This window comes from Chaetodon auriga, chromosome 21 (genome assembly GCF_051107435.1).
Source record: "Chaetodon auriga isolate fChaAug3 chromosome 21, fChaAug3.hap1, whole genome shotgun sequence".
Lineage (NCBI taxonomy): Eukaryota > Metazoa > Chordata > Actinopteri > Chaetodontiformes > Chaetodontidae > Chaetodon > Chaetodon auriga.
The window spans coordinates 5,498,699-5,526,451 of NC_135094.1; the positions used below are offsets into that span (position 1 = coordinate 5,498,699).

Here is a 27,753-nt window from a genome sequence, read left to right on the forward strand (position 1 = left end):
GTTCCAGTTTTTCTTTACTGACAAAAACCTTTCATCTGTGATCTGCGTTTCTTTTGAAGATGGAGATTATTTGTTCGGGCACGTGAACACACATTTTTTACAGCTGTTTAATTATAATGGTAAACCCTCTGGATATCTATTGACTGCTTGCACATACGGTATCATAGACAAAAAGCTTCTGCACATATTTACAGCATAGCATAGAAGAGAGCAAGAGAGTCTAGAGCAATGGTGGCTGCTCTTTTTTTAACTTCAGCACTGCGGCTCTTTAAGCTAAATGCTAATGTCAGCATGCTAACATACTCATGCTGTAAGGCTTTTCTTATCTACGTCCTATCAAATTACTCATTGGCGAGGTAGCCAATCATTTTTGTCATGATGTGTCTTACTTTGGTACAGGGAATCATCATGCTTTGGAACTACATTTCCCATGATTTGGTGGCTGCGGGGGGGTGAAACAGGAAGTATAATGGCTCACCTGAGGCCTACAACATGTGCCCCTTTCTTTTAGCCTGTATTTGTGGACATGTTGGGACCATAAAAAGCATGCCAAATTAGCTACTAGCAGTTCCTGTTTGCAGTTTGCCCATGAAAGTAAACACAACTGTTACCGGATTACTTTAATACTGAGGAAAACTTAAAAACCTGATGTTTCTCAGGCAAGTTCTGGTAAGGAGCGTCGTTTTCTATGATTTCTAAGAGGATTTGTGATGTTTGTTTGCAATGGACACAGATAATGATATCACTGGGAAGTTGAAGTCATACTGAATCTTAAAATATGTGTATTGTGTTTGAAAAGTTTGAAAACCTCTGCACTGCACTAAGAGTGGACAGCCATGCTAGCTGCGTTGTTAGGCTGCACAGTAGGTACACTACACCTGTACTTTGAGCTAATGGCTAATGTGAGCATGCTAACATGCTCTCAGTAACAATGCTAGGATGTTGATGTGTAGCAGTTAAAATGTGTAACACTGTCACCCTGTTAGTTTAGCATGTTAGCATTTGTAAGTTAGCGCTAGCACAAAGCAAAGCTGGGGCTGATGGGAACGCCATTAGTTTTGCAGGTCAGGTCACAAACCAAAGTATTAGACAAATTGAATTTCTGACCTGATAATGGCACTAGATCAGAATTAAACATGAAAGGGGGAACATGAAAGTCTGTACTGAATTTCATGGCAATCCATCCAATGTTTGTTCTGATGTTTCAATCAAAACCTGCTGATGGTACAGATAAAGACAGAGGAACACCGCAGTGAGGAGGATTCATCCTCCACATGCACCTCAGGGCTATCCACTGAGTGGTTGTTTGAGATATGTCCCAATTAAATAATGTCAATCTCATGATGGTGCTGGAGGAAGACTCGCGAGCTCACCATAGTTGGTACCATGAATGTGGGAGCAAAATTTAATGGTGCTTCATCCACCGGTTGTGGAGAAATTTCAGTCTCAGATCAGAGTTCTGTGATTATCACCTACTTGCTGAGTGCTATCCCGAGATCCCTTCCCAGGCAGTTGCACACCACTTCACAGTTTAATTAACGTTAGTCTGACGACTCTCATGAGTGCCATGCGACCTCACATGCGATCTCAGTGCTCCCAGAGCACCTGCACGGGTTTAAATGTCTGGGAGCTCCCCGTGATTATCAGTCAGCTGGACTAATGAAGCCTCTCAGACGACTCTGACGACTTAAACAGCAAATCCAGTTCACACAGTACTTCCAGATATGCAAGAAAAATATGTATCAGGGCTGGAATAACTGCAGTTGTTTAATGTCATCTTTACACAGAAAGTGTGGTGAATTCCTCTACATGGTACAGTGGAAATACCTTCCTCATTTTAGCCTCCAGTTTTAACAAAGTGCCAGGGTCCTTTTCATATGACAGCCAATGGGGAGCGGCTGCAAGACGGATGGAAAGCAGCCACTTTGGAAAGGCCTGTCATTTTTTGTTGGCAGAGTGGAGCACTTTCTAAAGTTGTAGCACATTTTAACTTTACAGAGGCAACCACACGAAGTGGACTGCTGTTTGTGTGAGCCGACTAATCGCAAGCAAGTAGTGTTGGAGGTTTTACCTTATGCAGCTGGCACAATAAGATAACAAAAGAACAGGGAGAGCAGTTTGTGGTCGTCATGAAGTCACTGAACATCTTTTGTGACTCACTTTTGCCTATTATCTGCACAATGTGTGAATGATAATATGTTTTTTTTATGGAGAGGCAGTAGAAAATAAAGCTGCCTTTACTCAGTCGCATTTTTAATGCTGACAATGGAGTTCCTAGACGTCAAAAGTTAAGTTTACATCATGAAGAAACTGCACACACATCATCCAGGTCAAATGAATCATTTCATGGGGACCCGGATGGAGGACTGGCACATGTAAAAGTGTTTTATTTCCTCCTGAACGTCTCTGTTCTTTGATATTATTTCTGCCTTTCTAGCTAGAGTGTAATCTGATTGTATAAACCTTCAGCTGCTTCAAATGACGAAGGTTGCTCTGAAGCAATCACAGCGGTTTTTTTTTTTTTTTTTTAAACCTGACACTTAAGCTCAATAGGAGTCAGGAAACAATCCTTTCAAAGCGATTCACAATGGAGGGAAGAGGAGTGAGCCGGGTCTATAGTAAGCTGTCACTATCAGGTTAGAGGATAATGTCGGCTGTCACAACAAGCAGGTGCAAGAACGAGGCACAGACATAATTTTGCTAAATTTAAGGTTTGTTTATGCGTTTTTGTGACATGTCACCTATGAGGAACACAGCTTCTGTCTGAAGAACGATGTTGGGCTTTTCATATAGACCTGGTTTACTCTCCTTTTTGCTTTCACCTTGTCTACCAGACTCCATTTGAAAAAGTGACATTTTTAGCCTTCGTATGACCTCCGTGGAGTGCAAATACAGTTTAAGTAGCCTTCAGGTTGTCATTTAAATGTATTGTTCATCTCGTATTTTGACGCGTGCCATTCAAAATGAGAAGGAATAATTTTATTGTGTATAGAAATATGATTGTACTTCTAAATTCTTTACATGCTGGGAAAATTGCACATTCCTCCCACACCTACCACCACACAAGTGTACATTTCCCTTATAATACATATATATATTTATAATTTGTGTTTCTGTGTTGCTTCTTATTTTAACTCTGTTTTTTATTCTGATTCTTTAAGCGCAGCCACCCTGCTTTTCACAAGTAAAACATTTCAATCCTGAACTTTCCACAGTGGCTGGATCATGGTTCAATTTCGTCTTTGTTAGCTTTAATTTGCATTAAATTCGACTGAAGCGCGTCCAGTAAGTGCACAAATTAAACTTATTATTCTTGCACATTTGAGAGCAGATAAGTCGACCAAAGTGCTGTGCAAATGTTATATTGATACTCAGCTTTGCATTTCAGCAGGAAATCATAACTCGCATATATACTATGTCAAATTGTGATAAATGTATTTAAACAGATGTATTACCCAGAGCCACAGGCAAAAGGAATCAGAAACCCACTGTCTCTGTGTTTTCAGTGGGTTTTACCTTTGGATGAGCCAGTTTCAGCCTGGGACCAGAGGTTCAGAACAATATGTCATGTGATATTTATAGCCCTCTGTAGCCTCTTATACTCTGCTGTGTGTCATGCACTTGTCCCTAGCAGTAAAATTAGCCCTTTTCATCACTTTTGCATGTAGTTTTGTCATTGTGTGACTTTACATGCCCATAGCAATGTCACCGAAACAAATGCCTCCTGTTTTATCGGAGCCTACTTTGCAAATACTCTCTCAAAGTTCTGAGATTGAATTGTAATCCCATCAGTCCCGTCCGCGGTTTAAGTGAGGCTCGCTCAAGAACCGATTTGCATAACTTGCTGTCAATCAACATATCAATAGACCCGGTGCTCATAGGCAGAATGAGCTATCGTGCCTGCTTGTAACCCCTCCTCATGTGTTATTGTGATCCAATCAACATGTGGGGATCAAAACCTGTTAGAGGCTGTAAAGAGTTCAGCGTCTGTTATTCACTGGCTGCTGATTGGATGCTTCTTGGATAATTCACCCTCTAGTTGTTGACCCCTGACCCCTATTAAGTCAGAAAAATCAGCGACGTGGTTTGATTTGAGTTAAAGGAGAAACTTCTGCACACTGTTCGGCTCCAGATAAATAGTTTAATTATCTTTTCGAGGCAACATTTCAATCTGCGAGATCTTCCTCTGGAAACTCTGATGAAGATCTTGCCTGAGGAAAATCTTGTAGATTGAATTGTTGCCTCTGCAGGAGAATTAAACTATTTATTTGGAGCCTAACAGTGTGCAGAGTTTCTCCTTTGTGGCCCGCAGTGATATATTTTTTGTCTTGCACCTGAAAATTTTTGCCAGGTCGTGCTGACACTTTCACACTCTGGAGTAAAAGTTACTTTGAGTAAATCTTAGCTGTTTGATGCTTTTTTTATGAGCAAAATGTTTTTATTATGAGAGTGTTTTAAGTCTGTTTCACCGAAACCGTCGCAGATGTTACGCATTAGTCGGATTACTGTTTGGCAATTCAGATAAAATGCAGCTTGCAACAGTTGTTTGTCGGCGAACCTAAATTCTACATGTATATACAATCAATTATAAATCTTCAACTCTTCACTCAGACAAATCTTCACTGTCAACTCGTCCGGGTTTTTCTGAGAAACAGAAAATGTGCAGCAGATTCATGTTCGCAGCCGATGGGAGACGTCGAGAAGCTGATGAATGGTGCAAAATAGAATAATAGAATAGAAAAAATGCTGCTTTTGGCCTTGGACTGAAAGGTTAAACGAATCTGGCTTTTTCAGCTTTTATTAGCAAACGGGCGTCAAATTCACATCGACACACTTTAACCTTATGCTCGATAATGTTTCTCTCATCGCGACTTTTGCTGAACTGTGTCCACGCCCGTGCCCTTATTTTTCTACATCTTCACCTGCAGACTAGAGGAGCAGCGACGGTTGCCGTAGGTGCGACATGCAAAGCTGATTTCTTGTATTGACACCACCTGATATGGAAATACAGTTTCCTCCTCGCTGCTCACTTTTTCGTTTAGATTGGTCCGTCAATAGGCTGTCAGTTCTAGCCTGTACTCACATGAAAAGGAAAAAACAGTCGTCACAACGATAGCATCTAAGGAGCCTTTTTGTGACAAAAGAGCTTTGATTCCCTCACCCATAATACTTTGAAAGGGATGCCTATTCCTGTCTTCCATTTATGTGCAGCTCTGTGATGAGGGCAGCTGAATGCCGCACACACACACACACACCCACACACACACACAGACGCAAAATAAAAAAATAAAGTGAAAGCTTGCCCTGATTGCTAGCTTGATTACTTTCATTGATGTGGATGACAAATCTGCATGGTGGCAAAGCTGGCAAACCAGAAAAGGCAGCGGGGCACCACATTGAAAGGCCTGGGAAGCACTCCTGCATGTCTTTAATTAACATGTGTGCGTCAAGGGCGACTCCAAACACAGCGTATTGTGCTAAAGCAAATTAGAAAAGTGTAAAGGTGTATTTAGAGGCTCATGTTGGGCAGTTGACGTGCAGCTTTTATGTGATAGACACTGATTTGTAGAATGGGTGGTATTTGCAGAAGTGCACGGATGCTAGGCTATTTCTAGCATTCATACTGGCACTGACACAGCTGCTTAGCTCACTATCAGAAATTGAATTTGTCCATTTCTGATGCGGCGGCTGATACTTTTAATGGCTGCAGTATATCTGCTTTCTTTCACTGCAAAGCCCTCTTAACCTTCAATAGGTTTCACTCGACCATCTCTAATTACATATCAGACGTCTGCAAATGCAGTTTGAGCAGCCACAGTTACAATCTGAGCAGCCTGAATTATAATTCGAGATATCGGCAGATGCATTCTGGCTAGTAAGACCAACAATTCAAGATATCCTCCAAGAGATTTCTACAATGACGTCGCACAAATCGTCGCACTGTTTTATCATTTAGTATACTGACAGGATTCACATTGTGCTCCTATGAGTGGTCAAAACTTTTGTTTAAGATATCCTGGAGAAGGTAATGAGACATATTAAGTGAAAAGTAGATATCATATCGAGGTATCACTTCTTATATTCTGGATCCAACTGAGCTGTTAATTCTTACTAGTCAAAATGTAATTAGAGACATCTTGAATTCAGACTTTGACTGCTCATAAATGCATCGCAGATACGTTTAATGTGAGTCTTTAAACTGTAATAAGGGCGTCTGTGTGACGGTCCGCTGCCAATAATCATTAATTAACACACCGTCAGTTGCCTCTTCTGAGAAGTGAGATGTGATCTGGACTTGAACAGCCTGTTTTTTTGGCCCTGTACTCTAAGTTTCACCAACACGATCCACACACTGCTCCTGTGTTTCCTTGTGCGCCGCATGCTGAGTGCATTATGTTTCAGGGTTATATTGAGCACAGTCCGACGTATGAACGACTGACGCCCACGTTCATGTTAGTTTTTCACTCGATGTGAAAATACTGACAGGAACATGAATGGCTAATTTAATAAGCATTCAGATCAGAACCTGGATTTAAAAAATGTGTTTATACCCTTTTCTTTTCCCTTTTGAGAGCTTGACAAACATTGTTAAGGCCCATTTTTATGAAAATCCAAATTCATTTTCCCCTCACATGGAAACAGAGCCATTATCTCTGCGGTGTTATGACTCAGCCGGCAGGTGCAGATATGAGGAGCCGCCGCTGTCTGATGGAGACAAAGTGTATAAATGGCAGTCAGAATTCAGAAAAATCATTTCTGACTTTGATTGAAAGCTGATTCTCTTATGTGGAAAGTCACCACATCAGAGAGCGAGAGCAGTGAACCCTGCCTCATCCCTGCTGGAAACTGCCTCTCTGCATTTTCATATTTATCCTCTAAAGAAAAGCTATCTGCTCTCACTTTGTACCTGCTGTCAAGCCATCACACACATCTATTTGTGTAGATTTAACAGTCTATTAAACTGCCTTTTTGGCTCGTTTGGAATCCGCTTATTCAGGAGAGAAAATAGAATTTCTCTTTATTTAATTTTGTTCTGAAAACGCTCTCGGCGATTCAACTAATTTCAGCTGCTTTTATCTCCTACAGTTCGACAGACTCTTTCCACTTAACCTGCAACTTCTTTAAGTCCTTCATCTTAAAATGCAGCAGCGGTATTATATTTCACATGCCAACAGTGGTAACCTGAGCCGAAGTGTCGATACTTCTGGTCAAATGTTGCTCAGTCTCATCTTTGCTTGAGGTGAAGTATTTGGAGTATTTGCTTTTAAAAATGCTCAAGTATTCAAAAGTGCATTTTCTTTTTAATGCGTTGTTGTATTATTGCCACAATGAATTTACTGAATTACTCTAACAGCCTCCTGAATGCACCAACTTTCCAATAGAAGCTTGTAGAATCTGCTTTTTGATGCCTTTGCTCCTTTTGTGTGTGTGTGTGTGTGTGTGTGTGTGTGTTGAAGCTGCAGCATCATAATAAATTACACCAAAATGTTAAAAAGTATTGATACATTGGAGCTTATAAATACTAGGGCCTTTGATAATTCAGCCCCGGGGCCTGTTTAATACCTGGTTTCAATGCCCATCCCTACGATAGTCCTTATTTGACAAGATTAAAACATGTTTCTGAGAGGGATTTAGTCAGTGAAGTTAGTTCTGCGTTTAGCTAGCTATCTATCAGGAGTGTCAACAGTAGACTTGGTGGGACAATCCATAAAAAGTCATGTGACTCAAGCAGAGAACTTGGACTTCATGGTATGGCCACGGTTCCTGTGGTGATGAGGAATCGCCATCTTTATTTTTATCTGTCCACCCTTCATGCAAAGTATTCACATTTAAAGATGCCGTTTACACACAAAGTTTTCAGTGCAAAGAAAAAACATTTTTTTATTGAACCTCGTCGAGGTTTTAGATTTTTTTTAATGTTGAATCGTGCAGGAATCTTACTGCAGAGTGAACTTTATAACGATCCGTTTCCGTAAAATCCCTTTTAATTTACACAGATTTAAGCCTTCACACATCGAGCTGCCTTTTATTTGCTCTTTAAAGTGATGCTTAAACTACTTTGACTTACGTTTCAAGTCGCTACCTTCATATTTTTTTTGTTTACATCTGCAATTTCTGCACAAACAGATAATTCAGACTTTTAATTACATTTTTGAAAACTTTGAACGGTGATTCATCATAAAGAACATGTGGCTGCAGAAATAAACACTCTGTGTTTGGAGCTGTTCATTCAGACTGCCACACTTTTCTCTAGTAATGACAGGAGCCTCCGAAATGTGATGCATACAGTAAACCTCAGTTACTTAAGGAAGTTAAGCTTAATAGGAAGATGCCTCCTCCATCAGCATCGAGTATCTGCGTGCTTGAAAATGTTTCCATCTGGCAAACTAAATAACTTACAGTTATTGTGGAGAAACAGACTCATTAACTGCAAATGAGTCAGAAAACAGTGCAGCTGTTGAAAAAAAAAACATGAGGCTTTCTTGGAGCGATCTTTGCTGGAAATATCTGTGTTGCTTTAAGTCTCTTAGATTGCCTCAGAAATTGTAAATAGGCTTATGCTTTTATAAACAGTATGTGCTCATGCTGAAGTCTGCCTCATCTCAATGACTCAAATGGCACAAATCCAAACTAAGATAGCAGAATTTTAAACTTCGATTCAGTGCTAGTATAAAAAGACGATACTCGATACCTCTTTCAACACCACGGCTGAAAAGGAAAAAGTCTTTGGCACACAGTGTGCACACAGTGCTGGTGCAGGCATACCTCTGGTACCTCTTACACATAGATATTAACGGTCGATGACCTGTGATTTCATCTGTCCTGGGTAGAAGATCTGATTGTGGGTCAGTTTTTTTGTAGCTTCAAAGGTATAAATTGCAGATAAATTGCAAAGTTTCTCTGCTCTGATGCAACCTTAATCCAAGCAGATACCTGTCATGTAATCTTCTGTGTGTGTGTGAGTGTTTTGAAAGATTATTACCATCAAATCCAAAGTGTCAAAGTGCTTTAAAAACTAATAAAATCAGACAACCGACACACTGTCAAAATGATGAATATTAAAACAACCAAAGGTGTGCAAATATAGAACATGGGGAGCATAAAAGATAAGGCACCAGGAAGGCTTGAAGTCATATAATGTAATGTCAACAGTGAAAGACATCATTTATTAAATGTAAGGACAATAAGGGTAAGCCTGTGTGTACAGATCCCATGCATCTGTGCAGCAGTGTGTGATGGCTAACAGTTTCTCCATGGTGATGGCCGATTCCCCACCTCCCAGCTTGAAATGAAAGAGGAGCGGCTGAGCCTCGGAGCCTCTCTCAGGGCACAGCACCATGGCTACTCACCAGAACATGGCCGAGTGAATAGATGAAAAGCCAAGCATGTCGGGAGCTCATGTCGGTGACAGCTGCACTGGAGCCCCCGCCTGCATTTTTTTTTTTTTTTCTGTAGCAGAATGACCCTTCTTTATTTGAGCTTCATGTGTGCTTTCTTCAATGAGTCTGAACTCCTACAAATGACACATATTAAGTGTCCAGCATCCACTAGCGATTCAGTTCATGGTTTCAGCTGGATGCTGTGTGATTTAAACTGTGGGAAGGATTATTTTGTGCAGGTTTCTTGTGCAGGATCAATTTCTCAACAGGAAACAATGTCAGAGTGGACCCTCGTCAATGTTTCACGTTTTATTTTTGGGTTGCTTGTGAAACATGCTGTACTACCTGCTCGTGGAGACCCCGTTAAGCCCCACCGTTCAAGCTCTGTGAAATATCTTGAGGGCGACTGTTGATTAAGGGCTCTTGGGCAGCAGCAGAGCCTGTTTTGGTGTACTGCATCCAGTATTGCTCACAGGTTGCCTGTAGGTATGGACGTTTGTATCCATTTTGGATTGTGCACAGACCATTGAATAGAAGAATTTGTACTCTCCTCAAGAGAGACGCACAAACAAAGCTTGAAACTTGCATCTTGGGGGTTTGAGCGTTTTTATTTTTATTTATTTTTTCCTTTTATTTGAGGCCTTTTATAGTTTCCTGTTTGCAGAGCCGAGCCAAATGGGCGTAAAAAGGAGAAACAAAATGGAATTACACTCTGCAACAACATGAGTGTTCATGTAGCAAAGAACAGAGACAATGAAAATTCAAATGCTAGAACAATTTGAACGCATTGTACAGTAGTTCTGGTGATAGGACAAACATGCATCATTGGTTTGTTAGGGGATCTTTTATTCTTTTTACCCTTCTCCCTTGCTACAAGGTAAACAAGCAAACACAAAGCTAACAGGCTGGTCCCTGGAGAACCGCCTGCATACAAAGTGATGATGAGTGTCAGCACTGATTTCAGAAGGGTTCGTGTTCAGATCCCACCCCTCCTTCACAATCCCTGGGAGTGCCTTTGAGGTACACCGCCGTGCTGCATGCTGTGTTACACTCACCTCAAGGGAAGCAAAGAAAAGAATTAAAGAGGAGTCTGTACATTTTTGCAAGTGAAGCAACTATGGTGCTCAGTAAAAGTAATAAGAGTTGAAACTTCAAATACCACCTGAAAATGAGCAGTGACGGTTTTAAAATGGGCTAGATTAATGAGAGAGAAAAGTATTTGACCAGGGTATACTTTTAATAAGCCTTGCCAAGCTATACATATTTTATGTAGTCCTCAGCGTTGATGAGATTTAGGGATGGAGTATGTGGAGCCAGTTGAAGCACTGTTGTATGTCCTTCCACTGCCAGGCAGAGAGTGGTGAATGGAGCAAGCCAAACAGTTCACTGAAAAGACCACAAAGTGCGCTTGACCCTTGACCCGTCTTGCATGCTTTGTGGCCTATCAGTGTTGTCCTCCTTGTCAATGGCATTTACCGGAAACAAACTGCCACGGATGGTTTCCTCAAGATTAAATGTTGACTCTCCACGACTGTCAGTTTACCTCAAGTTTGCTCCTGACAGCAGGAGATGGTGAATAAACACGGTGAGCTCCATAAGAGAGGCGGCATATGCATGCTGAGGCTTGAGGACACAACCAATGCAATCATCATGCCCGAACGCAGCATCCATCAGCAGGCTGATGGATTCCATTAATAAAAGACCTTTGGTGTTATATCCTCTGTTCAGCATGTACTCCTTCAGTGCCACCAATATAATATTGACCTAATCATTCTCCACCCCTGCAGCGCTGGCTTGGAACCTGAAATACCATTGTTATTTATCCCATAATGAGATGTTGACATTTACGGATAAATTGAAGGAAGAGTTTCAACAGCAGTCCTGTGTGAGTACATTGTAATATAAAAAGATATGCTGTACAATAGCCTTTTGTCTTTGCTCACAATAAACACAAACACAATGAACAACGAAAGAGGCCAGTGCATAATTGAAAAGTGCAGTAGACAATGTGCATGTTTTGGCAATAGAAATAATCATAACGGTGAAAAATAATTCAATTGCTCTAATGTAATGTCTATGAACTGTTCCTGCACAGAGTAATGCACTAGCTCTTCTTTTTTGTGCTCTTGAGCACCGGATCAGGTGTGATAAAGATATTGAAAATCACGTAGCGTCAAAGAGATTCTGACACACCGTCTGACCACTGTGGAAGGGAGAAGGCAGGACTTGACCCTGACTGTTTAAACCAATGATTATTAGCTGCTAATCTCAACTAAAGATCATGCAGTGATACAGCTGAGATCTCCTGAATCCCATGTCACATCGTCCAAGAGGAAGGCATACTGGCAGACTCATTCTGAGCCTCAACCATCTCCCTGTCAGAGGATTCTCAGGCAGTTAAAAAGCAGGGGGGTGGAGGAAATTTGCCTTGAAATGCAAAAGGCTCTGGTTGTCATAGGTAACATGCCTCTCCAGTGTCACTTGGAGTTCAGGAACAGCACCTCGTGCTCCTCGAGGAAACAACCAGCCTGACAAGGGTGCCGACAAGCAGATCGCAACTGATTGATGGATCTCAGATTCAGGAGGAGCACCGTGGTTTCCATCGGGCTCCTGGAATAGTTGATCAGCTCTTCACCCTCGCACACTGGAGTGCCATTGGACGTCTATGCTACATGTGTTTGGTAGCTTGAACAATGTGTATGTAGTGTCCCCTGAAGTGTCTTAAAAGGTTCGTTTTATGGTGAGCCAGAGGCATCTGAACCATGGAGAGAGCTGTGTTTGCATTTCCAGTGGTGATTTAGGAACATTCTTGGTGAAGATTATGCATTATCACCAATTCTGTTTGTTATTTCCAGGGACATAATCTTGAGGCACAGGCAAGGAGTAGAGTGTAGGATGCCTCATTTGGTAACCTGGAGTAGCTATATGTTCTCAACTGGGACAGAAGTATTTTTGCCTGAAGTGTTTCCCGGTGCAGCTTTCAGAATCTGAAGCCTGTCTGCAAGAAGCTGCAAAACTTTCTTTGCATGTTTTATAAGCCCTAATTTGCCTTAATTTGGGGGAGGAAAATGCGGAAGATAAACATTTCCTGAAGAATCATCATTGTTTTATTGCAAACACACAAGGACACACTAGCATCTTTAACTTCAGCTGAGATTGGGTTTCATGTACAACGAGAATTGTTATTGGCAGATGTTCTACTGGGAAATTGCTAGTTTGATCATTTGTAGCAACTGACACAGACAGTTTAGCACCATTTCATTTTATTTCTTTGTTTGCAGCAAAAATGCAAATCATGCTGGGATTTTTCATAAAATCCTGTGATGAAATAATGCAAGAGCTGTGTTTGCATTTCCAGCAGAGATGTAAGAGCATTCTTGCTGAAGCTTGTGTATTGTTGAGTGGCGTGTATTTCTGCGGCATGTTATTCTGAAACCTCAAGAGCCTGAAAAATGTATGAAAACACCCAGCCAATGTCTCTTTGATTGGCTAGTGTTTGTCGCTTGGTTAGAGTTAGGGTTAGATGGTTAGGGTTAGAAAAAATGCCAGAGTAAGAGCCAATCAGAGGCAGAGTAGGGCTGGGTCTTAAAGGTGTTACTGCTGGTGGGAAACAAAATAAGACAAGGAATCAGTTCATTTATAGTGTCGTACTGGGTTGTTCACATGAAAAGTGAAAGAAAAAGTTTTGTAGAGAATGAAAAAAGAGTTAGAGAAGTTCAAACCCTGACTCCTCTATCACCTCCCACCATGAAGTAGGACTGCACCTCCTCTGCTGATAATGTAGCCCTGTTAGCTTCATGCCTTCATCCGGCTCCTGTTGAAGAATTTTGCAGTTGAGCTGAAAATGACGGGGATCAGCAATGCAGTACCGAATCATTGGAGAACCCTGCAAAGTTTGCAAAGAAGTGTGATCATTGGCAGTGTGATTATTGGCGGTGTGCTGATACAGAGACCATTTGTCTCAGTGCAATGGACTGGACAGAGCTTGGCTTGTGAGTAAGAAGGGAGACTTAAATTATTTCTTTTTAACAGACAGGCGTCCATCTGTCTATCCCACCTGGTCCTCCCTGATTTTATTGGTTTGGAGCAAAGACAGTATAAATAGTGGACATAGCTTCTGGGTCTGAAAAGTGAAGCCAATGCACGAGTGCCTTAAACCAGCATCTTTTCTGATGGCCACCAGGGGGCAGCTCCACTGGTTGCAAAGAGAAGTCTGACAGTATGTAAGCTTATGAGAGAATTACTCCATGTCTCACTTGATTTATTACCTTTATGGATTATTGATTTTTTGATTATTTCCTTGATTAATCGATTAGTTCTTAGCTCAAGATGATGTCTTCAAATGTCTCATTTTGTTTCACAACCCAAAGATATTCGCTTGCTGTCAAAGCGGTTTGAAGAAACCAGAATATATAACATTTAAGGAGCTGGAATGAGAGAATTTTGACCTTTATTTGATGCTTAAAACTGATTAATAGATAATCAAAATTGTTGGCAGTTAATTTAATTGTTGACAACTAATCGATTGATTGCTGCAGCGCTAATTTTCTCAGTTTGGTCATGAGTTTATGCTCTCAATTTCCAGTTTCAAGTCTTTTTCAAAACATGATGATGCTCATTTTTGTAAATTACGCTCCCATTTGTGGTAAAATAGAGCAGGATATACTGTAAGGTGTGGCTACTTTGTGATTGACATGTTGCTACTGTCCTCGAGTCCTCAGTCCCATCCAATCAACAGAGATGGGTAGCAATGCATATCTTCCCCAGGTCCACCCTCTCATCCATACATGGTCATTCTGGCTTCAAAAACCAAGATGGTGATAGGCATAATGCTAAACTCAAGGCCTCGAAATAGTAGCCCATAAACCAGCGAGTGATGTCGCGGTGGGTTTACGCTTGCTTTGGAGGCAACAAGATTCAAAACACTTTGAAGATTGAGAGCACTGCTGAAGTGTAGACATTATATGTTCAATTGAAGCTTTATTATGTGCTCTTTGAACAGCAAATATCCAGAATGAGGAAAAACATCCCCTGAAAAAATCCACTAAAAGCTTTCTCTGCCTGCTATGCTGTTAATTGAGGTGTTTTGTCATGTTGGAGGTGATGGAGTGAAGACAGAAATATGCACTCTGCTAAATGCTGACAGATGAAAATGGTCCATCTGTCCATCTTTGAATACCAACAGCGGCCTTCCCTTAAGATATATGGCAGTTTCTGTGATCGCTCTGATGTTCAGCGCATTGAAGGGGTTGATGGCCATCAGACAGCTCTGACTTCAAACAGGATTATTCAAGGCTGGTAACTAGCTTCAAGTGTTCTGTTTTTAGAGTTGTTCAAGGATCCTTTTTTTTTTTTTAGTTGTCCTTTGAGGAGGGGTCTAAAGTCATCTTTACACTTATGACTTGTTCTTCTGAGATTAAAAATCCACCGTAAGCAGAGCGTTGTTGTAATACTGCACAGGTTCAGTGATAAAAATGGAGCTTGCCTGACTTCTTTGTATACCTGGTATGTCTGTGTGTGTAACATCAAAACAGCTTTAATTGAATTAACACTCCAGCTGAAACAAGATTCGAGGATATGTACTCAAACATTATTTGGTGTGCTACTAATTTTAGAGAAGGATGCTTTACATGACTGTTAAAAAGGAGTGATCTTGACAGCGTGGCTCTGTATATGACCTCAGCTCTCACTATTGACTCTCCGAAGGCAAAAACCTGTAGAATTCATTTTTGCAATCTGTAGTGGATGAATTTAAAGCTGCACTTTGCATTTTGGCGTCTCTCGACAAGAGAACTGTTAAAAATATCTGAACTTTAATATCCTGCCATGTAATACAGACATGTCATTGAGAAGCTGCACAGAGAACATCTGTGTCTACAACACCATCTGTGCTCCTTTTATTCCAATAGAAGCACAACATGGACCACTGAGTCCAGCTTTCTCTCAACAGAGCCGGTCAAGTGGCAATTAGGATATTGGATTCTTCACTACCTATGCGCGAAGAAGTATCTACACCCGATGTTGTTATCATTTGAGCATAGACGGCGAACATACAGTATAGGGTCTCCACTCGGGCAGAAGTGTTTTTGCATCAAACATTTCCCTCATTTGCTTCTCGGAGGACATTTTGAAAGCTTTGCATTAAACCTTTGCCATGATGAAATATTTTATGCAGACATTAAAAATGACAGAAAACAAGTGAAATCCAAAGATCCATTTGGTGAATAATCACTGTGCGTTTCTTTTTGTGAGCTGAGTTAGTTATCGCCGCAGGTTTTACTGGATAATTGCTAGTTTCATAATTAATAATGGCCAGTACATTGGTTAATGGTATTGTAGTAAGTGGCACCGTTTGATTTAATTCCCTTATTTGCAGCAAAATGCAAAGCAGGATTTTGCAACGTAATTAATTCACAAATAAACGCTGCGTGTTCCGATGTTTTTTGATCTGATTCAGATGTTTGTCCAATAAACATGACGTGTGTTTGCTTGTGTTGTTTGTGCTCATGTTTGATGTACATATCAGCAAAGATACGACACTGAAAGTCACACTGAGCAACTGTTTAATATTTCACACACCATTTACACAGTTTAGTCAGATGTAATGTGAGACATTTGCACTGTTTATGGAGTAGAATGAGTGACGGGAAATGTGCTAAATACAGGAAAGTTTCAATTTCAGTTTAATCAACTCAGCCTTTTATCTCGATGTGAAGGCGATGTGAAGCATCGACCTCACTTGTGTAATTATTGTTTAATAATTGCAAGTGGAGCAGTCCTTTAAGACAGAAAGCCCTCAAGTCCTCTAGTCTAATATCGCCACTAAAATATAAAAGTTCTGTTTTTCTCCAGTAGATTATTTCCTTTTCTATATGACTCTGATGCTCTTTTTTTCTTCCAACAGCTACACTCAGATGTGGACAAAGGAGATGGCAAGGTGAAGTATGTGCTATCTGGCGAGGGCGCCACCTCCATCTTCACCATTGATGAGAACACAGGAGACATCCACGCCACAAAGCGCCTCGATCGGGAGGCGCAAGCCTACTATACCCTCCAAGCTCAAGCTGTAGATCGACTCACCAATGTGCCCGTGGAGCCCAGGTCTGAATTCGTGGTCAAGGTTCAGGACATCAATGACAATGAGCCAAAGTTTCTTGATGGACCGTACTTGGCGGGGGTACCAGAGATGTCACCCTTAGGTAAGCCTCCCCATTTGTCTTAGAAATAATCCCATAACAGTTCCTCCTTTCTCCTTATTTTCTCTCCCCTTCATACTCTCACTTTCTCTCCAACATCTGCATTTGATAATTTTCCACTTCACTGAATTTGTCTTCATCTGTCTCAGTCTTTAGGTCATGGGGGAGACTTGGGAATATATTGAAAAATTCATTTGAATCCAGCGTGTTTGCTTTGTAAGACTCGATATGTGCTAATCACATCGAGCCCATTTTTAACTGCATGAGGTTCTTCCACATGGCTCCACATCCATTGAGGTCCAGGTTAAACTGCTTGACTTTGAGCATCCCGTCATCAGAGCATGCAGAGCTCTTTCTGGCCTCTTTGGTCTTTTCGCTAATACTGTATCCTAATACATAAGACCTTGGACTTTTCTCCTCTTGAGGTCTTTGAGTTTTTAAAAACCTTCGATTCAGTTTTTGAAAGCAGGATTATGTACAAAGATTGAACTCCCAAGGCGCCCTTGGAACTTTGAAAAAAGCAAGGCTATTTATTCACGTAGCACATTTAGAAATTCCAAATACCACACAAAATACATTAAGGGTAAAATAACAGGATGAAAAAATAAAAAGGAAATACAAAACAGTCAAAAATGTAATAAAAGAGTGGAAGCACAGCAGGTAAGTTTGTGGCCTTCATTTGGAAATAAACAAATCTTTTGAGAGTTTAGGTTTCAGACATGAGCAGCACAAAGGCTGAAAGCAGCTCCACTCTGTTTGCAATCTAACAAGAAGAAGACCGATGATCTGAGAGGTCTGTAGGGTTCATGTTGTGGGTGAAGTCAGAAAAATAAAGTCTTAGAACACTGAGATGGTTGTGGACATCGTCAGCACCGTTGGAGTCATTAGAGTGTCCAGCGTAATTCATTTGATATAGACAAAATGTGTAATTTACAGCACTTGGGTGCACCATTGTTCACCTCTCAGACATTTGTTGTCTATCGTCTATCAAGTGTCCTTCAAAGTACTCATACGCTGTAAAATAATTAAGAGTAAGGGTTTGCAGCCATGCTAGCAGCTCTGTGAGGTTACACTAATGTCTGATGGTAGTCACTGGTTTATTTTACCATGTTAGCATGCCACCAGTTGCTCACTGGGAGGAAACACAAAGTACAGCAGAGATGATCACCACAGTCATAGCAGATTGTCCTGAGGGGACCATGAATGTCCGTACAAAATAAAGTAGTAATCTACGAAGTCAGATCAGTCTCAGTATTAATGAATGCTCACAGAAATAGGTATTTTTGTGAAATTCTACTATATTTATATAAAACAAGAAACATTTTGTGAGCATCTGAGGCACATGTGTGAACCTTATTTTTCACATGTGGATTTGTTATATATTCATATACAATGATGGCTAATTTTTTGTGCATTAATATTCAGACTGATAGTTTTATAGTCCTACAGGTGTTGAGACATTTCACTCAAATGTGAAGTGATGCCACTAGAGTAACAATCAAAGGATTACCAGGGTCATTGTGATTCATCCTCTAGGGACCATGAAGGTTTGTACAAACTTTCACGGCAATCCATCAAATACTTCAGTTTGAAGTGTTGAAAAGTGGTGCGCCAACCACCACCACTCTGCAAGCATGGCCAAAAACATTATACAGGTGTTGGTCGTCGTAAGGACTCGCAGTTCATATTCTGTTGATCACATTAGCATTCATTACTGCAGATATTTCTTTTATCTGTCTGTTTTAAATGCGGTCCTGGAGGGGGCCATCATATCAGGCCCTGTCTTTAACTGGCTGCTTCTTGCTGCATGGTCAAGATTTCCTCCAAGGTTTTGAACAGGTCACGCTCGAGCTCAAAATGCGAGTAAATGCAAATGAGCCACAACAACATCCTGAGGCTTTTCGAAGTAGCAGGTGTATAAGAGACACAGCTGGAGCCAGAGAGAGAGAGAGAGAGACGTCCATATTGATAACCCCTGATGCATGTGCTCTTTATATGGAACTTAGCATAGCACTTAAAACATTTCATCAGTTTACCAAAGCTGGTTAAGGTTATTTTTTTGAGGGTTTGTTTCTTCTTTCTTAGTATGAATTTCCAGGTTTACATTAATGCTACTAAAACTCTAAGAAATGGGTGGTGCAGAGCATAAAATGCCATCAGTGTGCCGTTTCGCAGTGTTTTTAACTCTGATGTACCTTCATTTACATATTATCACCACACATATGCCAACAAAGACCTCTAGGCTCAGAAATGTTGATGAGTGACGCAAAACGGACTCAAGCAGACTTAAGGTCTGAATCAGTCTCGAAGGCCAAAGGCATGTTTTCCACAAATTAGGCTCGGAGTTCATGCTAGCCGGTATTTACAGGTACCTCTCTGCTGAAAATGTCTCTGAAAATGTATTTCAGAGACGTTTCTATCCATCCATTTAACAGAGCAGGACAGGCATCCTGAACTTCCTCCAGCTCCTCCCAGGGGTTCCCTCGGCGCTCCCAGGCATGCTGGGAGCTGTGGCCTAATCACATTTGAGCCCTTACTGACAGGATGGAGACAGAGATGAACTCAGATGTCAAGTGACAGAAAAAGGTCATGCTGCCTTTTAATATGAGTTCAAAAATCTAAATATGATAAATGTTCAAGCTTCAGCTGTTGTTGATTATGAATAGCAGACATTTAATGTGGAACTTTTAGTCAAACGCAAGGACACTGTGCATTATCTGAGAGGAAAATAACTCTACACGTTTGATATTGAACCTGTGCATGAACATGGATTCATTTGGGCACTTCAGTCTGAATCATTGTCAGAAGTGGACCGAGCGGTCAGTCCACTCACAGTGTCGAAATTATCAGAAGTGGAAGAAGTAGCAGCGAGATATGGCACCACAGGCATCATCACTAATTTAAGACTATACCCCCCCCCCCCCCCCTTTTTTTTGAGTTAGTGAATTAAATACTCACTTTATTAAACTTTCATCATATCCTGGTACCAGTCTGTAGGGTAAACGCTATATGGCAGAAGACTTGTGTTAATATACTCAAGCAAAACCCAAAATCTGTGATGTTGCCGTACAGCCGTCTTCCTAAAATTGTATTTACATGCATAATTCGTATGTGAGTGAGGTTACATTAGCATGCATGAGTTAGTGTGCATCAGTAATGTACTTATTTAACCCAAACCACAATGTTTTCCTAAACCCAATCAAGTAGTTTTGTTGCCTTTGCCTTTGTTTATTATTGGCTAACTTGACCGCTGTATTTGTCGAGTTGGGAGTCACCTGAAGCTCTGAAGCCCTGTAGCACTGCAGAGTTGATTATTGCCACTTTAAATTTCAGGGTTTCACCAGCATGGCAAAAGAAAGCTCATCGCACTTCCTCACACCGATAAACACTAAGAACTGAAAAGCTCATCGCGTGCATCGGCTTCACCTCGATACCTCAAACATGCGTGGCCTTACAGATGGAAGTGAGTGGAAACAAAGGTGTATATGGCTCTTTTAGAAACTTCAAAGTCAAAATGAAAAATTTCAGCTGGCAAACAGCGGCAGTGGGAGTCGTTCCAAGAGAAGCAGTGCTTTGCTTACTACACAGGCACGGAGATCTCTGAAGGATTACACAGCCGACTGTCAACGGGGGGTACAGAGCTCAGGCTTAAGGAACCAGAGGATTAGAGTACAAGGGCTTGGAGTCTCGTGTCCAACCCGAGATAAGACAGCAACTCGGTACATCAACCACAGAGGAGGATGCGTTCACACGACGAGCGCCGAGACGCAGGGTCACCCTGGCCACTTTATTTACTCTGCCAGTTCCTGTGAAGGTCTTCATCTCAAGTTGAGAGAACAACAGGAGAATAATGCGTCGCCTGTCTTTGTAAATATCTACTCAAAGCAATTATCAGTGTAGTAAAGAACAGGGAAGGGCCAAGCACCTCTTGTCCGCAATAATTCCTTTATAGATGTCTTTAAATCATTAATGGTCACAGCTCTGCACAGCTGATGAATGGGTTCAATTTAGAGGAAATCATGAATTTAATTAATTAAAGTAATTAGAGGCAGTGCTCGTCCGTACATGTGGAGACCTTACGGCCCGAGGTTCTCTGAAGGCTTTTGTCTTAATCACGACAGGGATGTCAAATAAAAGACGAGGGCTTGAGGACAGTCGGAGGTGTGACAATCGCGAGCCTCGGCTCTCTCCCTCTGCACAGCGAAGGGCCAAAGGAGCAGTTTGAGGGCTCATTACAAGCATAGAGAATGTAATGTCAACCCAAGGCCACAGCCCTTGAATTTACTACTCACCAGTCCTATATCCAGCTGTCATTGTTCCTGTCTAATTCATGAGAGCGGATCAAGGATGGGATAGTCATTTAATTCTGGAAATGAAAAAGGTGTTCCGGCTTAGGGAAAGTCGATCCAAATTATTTTTTTTTTTCATCGCAGGTGAAGATTTGGTGTCATGTCGGTTCTCCTCTGCTTTGTGGGTTTGAAATATACATAGTGGCCACTTTATTAGATACACTTGTACACTCTAGCAATCTAATGCAATCTAGTACAGCAGCCCTCCCATAACATGGACCTTTGATTGGTTTTTGTTGACATCAGCTGTGTTTCCATCAACATCAGTGCACTTTTATGCACATTTTGAAGTATCATATCAGAAAAAGGTTGGTGGAAACAGCAAATATTAGCTGTGTCTGCTCTGAGAGAGAAGAGGAAGCAGCTGTTTCTGCTGTCGTAAACTTTGTGAAGACTACTGGTCGATGGCCAAGGCAATGCTTTTGTTTCTTCTTCTTCTACATTTTTGGTGGTTGGCAAACATCTGGTTTTGTTTCCTGTTCACAAAATCTACTTTTTTTTTTATTACAGCCATGTGAAACATTGCCTCTGTATTGCGCTTTGGGTAGCCTTGTTTATTTCCTCTAAACCAGTTAAAAGAAACACATCTACTTTGAATTTTCTCTTTTTGTGACGATGCGATGGAAACACAGCTGTGGTCAGAAATACACATTTGTTACTGAGATCAGGTGTTTCTAATATTTTGTCCTTCCCATTTTCAAGCATGAGGAGGGGCAGAATATTAGAAATACCTCTGAATATAATGCAGTCCTGTCCGACACTATCACTTACTCTGAGGTCTGTGATAAACATATAATTGAATTAACAGTGACGACGGTGTGTAAAACGTTACAGGCGTTATAAAAGACAACTTTATGGCCGAACAGCTGTGTTGGATTGCATTGGGTTGTGCAGGTGTACCTACGTGTATCTTGAATGTAAGAAATATTAAGTATAGAAAACAGCAGGCAGTTAGTAACTTTCTTTAAAAGTGCTGTAATTCATTTTCACTCATCGAATGCAAAAACCCCCAAAAACCTGTGAATTGAACTCTACGCAGTAAGCTGCTTATGTGAAACAGTGGGGCGCAGGTGTGAATGTGCATGAATATAATCAACCTAATCAATGCTGCCAGCTTTGAATACTCATGAAGGCATTGCTGAATTCCTGGGCTTAAACAAAGGGTTTTAATATTTTTAATATTGTTTTTCTAATGTCTGTATGTTGCAATCAAATTTCCAGCTCACAGATTTGGTTTCTCCTCCAGTCACATGAAAATATATTTGCGTTTCTGCATACAGACGATGGCCCTTCGTTTGAAAACAGATGCAGTTTGTATTAATAAAAAAAGTTATAAGTCGCATTCTGGGTCACATCCCACAATACAAATAGCTAACGAATTTGCATCATAAGTGTGCACTCAGGAAGGAATATTGTTCTTGACAGTTGGGCGCAGCCTGTATATCCAAGTGGCTGAAGAATACCTGTCTCCCCTTCAGATTAAGCATGCCACATTTATTTTCATTACTGGCAGATGACAGTTGCTCACCCAAGATGCAGAATTGATGAGGAAACCTGTTTTGTACGCAGCTGCGGGGGAATAAATAAAACAAAATGTGGAGATCGGATCCATCACGTCAATGAGGATGGACAAATATTGAAGGGACACAGACAGGGCAAATTGAGTAGCAGATGACAGCCCTGTGGAGCAGAAAGAATCTGCTCAGGGTGTTTTATTTTGACATGCAGCTCACCCTGCTGGTATTACCTCTCATTCTGACAATACGGATGTTTGTTGGATTCACAGGGCAAACAACCAGAGGAAGAAGCTAAAAAAAGAAAAAGCCTTTGAAAGCTGTGCTCTATCTGAGTCCATATTGAATGTTAATTTACAGCCTGGTCTGCCAAGCGCTGTGAGAAGTGATTTTAACTATCAACCTGTAATAGAGATTTAGACGTTGCCTGAGTTCTCTTTCATACAGTCATCCTTTGACCTTGGTGTTTTAAACTACCTGTAATATAACCTGTCATGACTAAGAGGTGATGATATAATCTGGGTGTCCTTCTACAACCGGCTTGGTGATAACTTCTCCAGCTTCACCGAGCTTTTTTTTCCCTCTCCGTTATATCGTCCACATCCAGGGCCAGAGCCTGTTAATTCTGCTTTATGAGCAGAATGGAGGACTCTAATCTTCAATTTCCATGATCACTTCATTCTGTAAAAGCCTGTAAAATACATCTCATGTTAGAAAGTGAGATCTTTATTAGGATGTTTTCTCCAAAATAAAGAATCACCAACTTGTAAGACAGCACTTTCTGTCACATGCTACAATATAGGCTCAAGCTCGGCCAGATGTGTGCAGCCAGCAATTAAAGTGAAATACTCCAGCATAAACCGGCCGTTAATCTGACCAACTGGAAGAGGCGCACTCATGGGAAATGTCAAGTCAAGTCAATTTATTTATAGAGCACACTTAAAAACAACAAACGCTGGTTGAAGTGCTTTACAGAGAGATTAAATGGTGGGATTATTCGATTGATGATTAGGTTTCAGCAGAAACACAGGGATGATCAAATGAAAGCACAGACGTGAAGCTGAGAATCATAAGACAAACAGCATTGCGAGTTTGTTACGGCATGTCTTCATGGTGACAATTAAGAGGCTAAAGAAAACAGATGGGTCCTCAGGTGGGTTTTAAACGTATCAATGGAGGGAGACGATCTAGCTGTTGGTGGAAAACTACTCCATAATTTATGGCCAACAACTGAAAACGCTCGCTCACATTTGGTTTTTCACTGGATGTGGGGAGATGGTGCCTTTTTATTTTCAAGGTCATTTGAACAACGCCTATTGTTGATGATTTCATCGCTGCCGAGTGTGTAGTAGGCGTCAGCTTTAAGACCAACCCTGACGTACAGTCTAACAGCAAAAAATAGCCTGAATCGTAATGGTTGTTGGCTTTTCCTCTCTATTATCGGATGGATATCAATTCTTTGACGTGAAATTACTTTGCCTGAAAAAGACTCCGTAACCAATAAATGAGCCCAGTTGGAGCCACGAGGCTCATTTATACCATAATGAATGACCTATTGAAATTGATTGGCAGTGATTGTCGCTGATTATGTTTTCTCTGTGAAATCTTCAAACGCTTTTCTGCATTACCTTCCACGCCACGGCTGTCAGCTCAAGTCACATCAGCCACGTTCTGTTGGTACATTTAAAAAGAAATGCACAAGGAGTCATGTCTGATGTCTTCTTCTTCTGCCTCGGAGGAAGAGTGGGAGAGGACAATACAGTACTGCACGCAGAAACAACAGTTGTCAGTTGTCAGCAGAGTTTACAGTCAAGTTTGAAAACAAATTTCCTTCTTGTAAGATGGGAGGAAGTTTGGGGGATTTGTGGGGCACGACGGGGCACTAACATGAAATCAGACTTTATATCTTGAGTTTTATCAGCAAAAACTCCACAACATAATGTGTTTTATCCACAGACTATGGTGATATGGTGAACTATATGGCAATCATTTCTTCACTGAATGACAGTCCAACATGAAACGTAACATTTTCTGAACGTCAGATTCCTTCGCTCTCAATCAAACCGCCGTTGCTAACTGGTTAAGTTGGGAATGGGAATCACAGAGCATTCTGGTGCAGCGCCGCCATTTTTGGAGGATAGCGTACTAGATAGCAAAGGAGCAACATATTACAAAACTGAAGGGACGTAATAATATGGCTAGCTAATGTTATGCTGACTGACTGCTAACAAAACACTGAGTAATCATGCTTAATTAATCTGTCTTGCAAAATGAAACAGTGTTATCGTATATTTATTCAACATGTGTTTTGTGTTGGTTCAGCAGTTCTTACACCTAGAGTAAACAGCCAGCAGATGGCGCTTTTAACCAAGTAGATGATGTTACGGTTTCCTACATAGTATGTCTAATTCTAAGTACCTACATAATGTATCTCCCGGTTTTTCTAAAAATGTGAAAATGTTAAAGTTGTAATGACACATTTACTCGTTTTTTTTACGTTTTTTCATTAGCTCCCGCATTCACAGCACTTTAGCATGAGCTAGTTTTTGTTTGTTTGTTTGTTGGTCGTGCGATCGTGGCTCTTACAGGCCACCATACAACAGTGTTTAGCAACCGTCTTGAAACTGAAGTTCAACAGAGTTGTACAGGTTGAGACTACATAGCTAGATGGTTGGTGGTGGAGTACAGGTACAGGTGAGTGGATGGTGTTAAGTTAGCATTGTGGCTAACAGATGTGTGTGTTACCACATGAACTTGCAGTCCTGTCTTGCATAATGGCAGTAAAGCTGAACCTCAAACTTTGATCCACATGAGTCACATAAAATCGTCTATGGGGACAATGAATGGGGCTTTTATTTGGGAACCAGGAGCCAAATTAGCTCAACTCCCTCACTGACCAGAGAAGAAGTGACCAATGAGAAAAGAGAGCTAAAACCTCTCTGTGATTGGACTATTGACGGGTCAATGAAATGACAGGTGTTGCTATGTGGATTTGATGTGTAGGACAGGGAGTTGGAATAGCGAGTAGATATCACATTCGTGTGAGCGTTAGCAGCAGCAAATTTACATGTAAATTAAGGTGAAAATCACCCTTTGAAATCGGCATGATTTATTAAATGAGGGGTTTTCAAATTAAGGTGTTAAGGTGTTAATCCAATGCCTAGATTAGTTTTTGCCTTCTATGAACCTCTTATATATCTTAATAACACCATGAAACGATAATTAAGGGATTTGTCAAATATTTCAAATTAATGTGTAAATTAAAGGAAATGCCTAAAACCCCTTAAAGTATACATTATCTGTCAGTTGAGGGCTTTTTGAAATAGGGTGCTTTATAAGGGGTTTTCTCCTTAAAAAGAAAGTGATTAATTATTTAGAAATTAAGGCTAACGTGAAGTATCTGTATTCATAATTAAGGTGTTACTGTGGGTGTATGTGTTCAGGGGTGAATTAAGGATTCATTTCTGGTGATTAAGGGATTCTATTTCACATGTTATCAGGATTCAGGCTCAGTATATCTGTTTTTTGATAGATAACTTGCATTGTTTTGGTTAATTCAGTTTTCCAGAAAAGAAAGCCTTTCACTGTACTATGAGCAGAACAATTCATCCAAACAGAAATGGAATACTTAATTAAACAAGGAGATCTGCCTTTCACTGTGTGCTAGCGCCAGAATTTGACAGAGCATCATAAACAAACAACACTTGAGATGTTTGTGCAACAAAACCGCTATCCTGCCTCTCGCCTTCACATATCATTTTGTTTTCATGGTCACATTTTTCTCCTCTGCAGATCAACAGCGGCAGTTTGTGGACCCTAAATCAGTAACTGGGTGGGTTACCATCTGTGCATGTTAACACAGACTTTAACTGGAAAATAAAATAGTGAGAGTAAATTCAAAAAAGTGGAAAATTGAAGGAAAAAAATGTTTTCCCAACTGTATCTTTCTCCAGAACTTTGTGTTATAAAATTCTTTAATCTACAGAGTTTTATTGAGCCCTAATTAGTGCACCACAAAGATGCAGTGTCCTCCTGTGACATCGCTGGAGGACAAATTCAAACTCTTTGACTCTTCTAAAACCAAACAAAACTTAGCGTTTTTTCAGATCAGGATGACATGAGATGCATAATAATTGAGCTTCTTCTTCTTTTTTGGTGGTGGTGAAATGCCTCCCTTCACACAGCACAGATTGGTGGCAGAGCCCATTTGGCTGCTGAGTTAGAATCAACAGATTGAAGTTACCGGAAAAGATGCTCCTAACTGATCTGCAGGAGGCAAATGGAAACAATGGCGAAGAAATGATCACTAAAGGCTAGGAGTTACACTTTAATCCGGCTGCAGCATCCCTGCAAATGATGGCAACAACGGGAAGTGTTGTTTGTTTCACAGCTTCTGAGGCCGAGAGCTAGTACACAGCACGTCACGTCTTTTGGTGCTGCTGAAGGTTTCTGTGAAAAACTGCTTTAAACTCGGGCATTTTCTATAAAAATGAAACTCAAAGTTTAGGTAAACACCGGTCCCAACAAAGGAAGACAGTGTCATGACTAATGTCTAATGAGATTATTTATCGCCTCAGAAGTTACATTTTCATTGCTTCCACCCTCCCACGCCTTCAAGTAGAATCGGTCACACACTCTGTTGATATGATGACTGTTTCCACATTTAGCTCTGTTTGACTTGTCTTCTGGATGTTGTCTTGGAAACTAATGAAGGGCTGTCTGCCTACAGGAACAATGGTGGTGCAAGTGGCAGCCACTGATGCGGATGACCCAACGTACGGGAACAGCGCCAGGGTGGTGTACAGCATCATCCACGGACAGCCCTACTTCTCCGTGGAGCCCAAGACAGGTTGGTGCGACATATGTCAGACGGCAGCGAGGGAGATTTAATGCACAGATACGGCCGCTGCGTGTCATTTAAAGGCATTTTATGCAGGGTTTTCCTAAAAAAACGATGTACAGCCTCACACTAAAGTAATCCATCTCAATCATCCCTTTTGCCCCACTAGAAGTGTGTGTGTGTTATTCTACCCTCTGCCTGTATTTTCTTCTTATTTTGCTGAGGATGTTTCTGGGCTGCAACCTTTGGGCAGGTGTGTATAGCCTCCAGCCAATAACAGCATGCAGGTGAGGTCGAGACTTACATGCTGACACTGTAATCTGTTTCATCTGTGTCTGAAGCTCAGGAAGCTCCACAACAGTCTCCTGTCTGGACACAAAAACTATGAGCTGACGCTGGCTTGTTGACTGCTGTCTGTAGCTCGACAGATTACTAATCGTTGGAATTACGTTATTATCATGACACGTAATTATT

The 27,753-nt window shown here is 41.0% G+C and overlaps 1 protein-coding gene across 1 annotated transcript in view; it reads left to right on the forward strand.

The window, feature by feature from the left end:
• LOC143340181 (cadherin-7-like) overlaps nucleotides 1–27,753 on the forward strand; it is a 100,059-nt gene that overhangs the window by 26,617 nt on the left and 45,689 nt on the right. Inside the window, exons 3-4 of the mRNA XM_076761839.1 lie at nucleotides 16,285–16,579; nucleotides 27,169–27,288. Coding sequence (XP_076617954.1) covers nucleotides 16,285–16,579; nucleotides 27,169–27,288 — 415 coding nt within the window. The remainder of the gene's footprint in view (nucleotides 1–16,284; nucleotides 16,580–27,168; nucleotides 27,289–27,753) is intronic.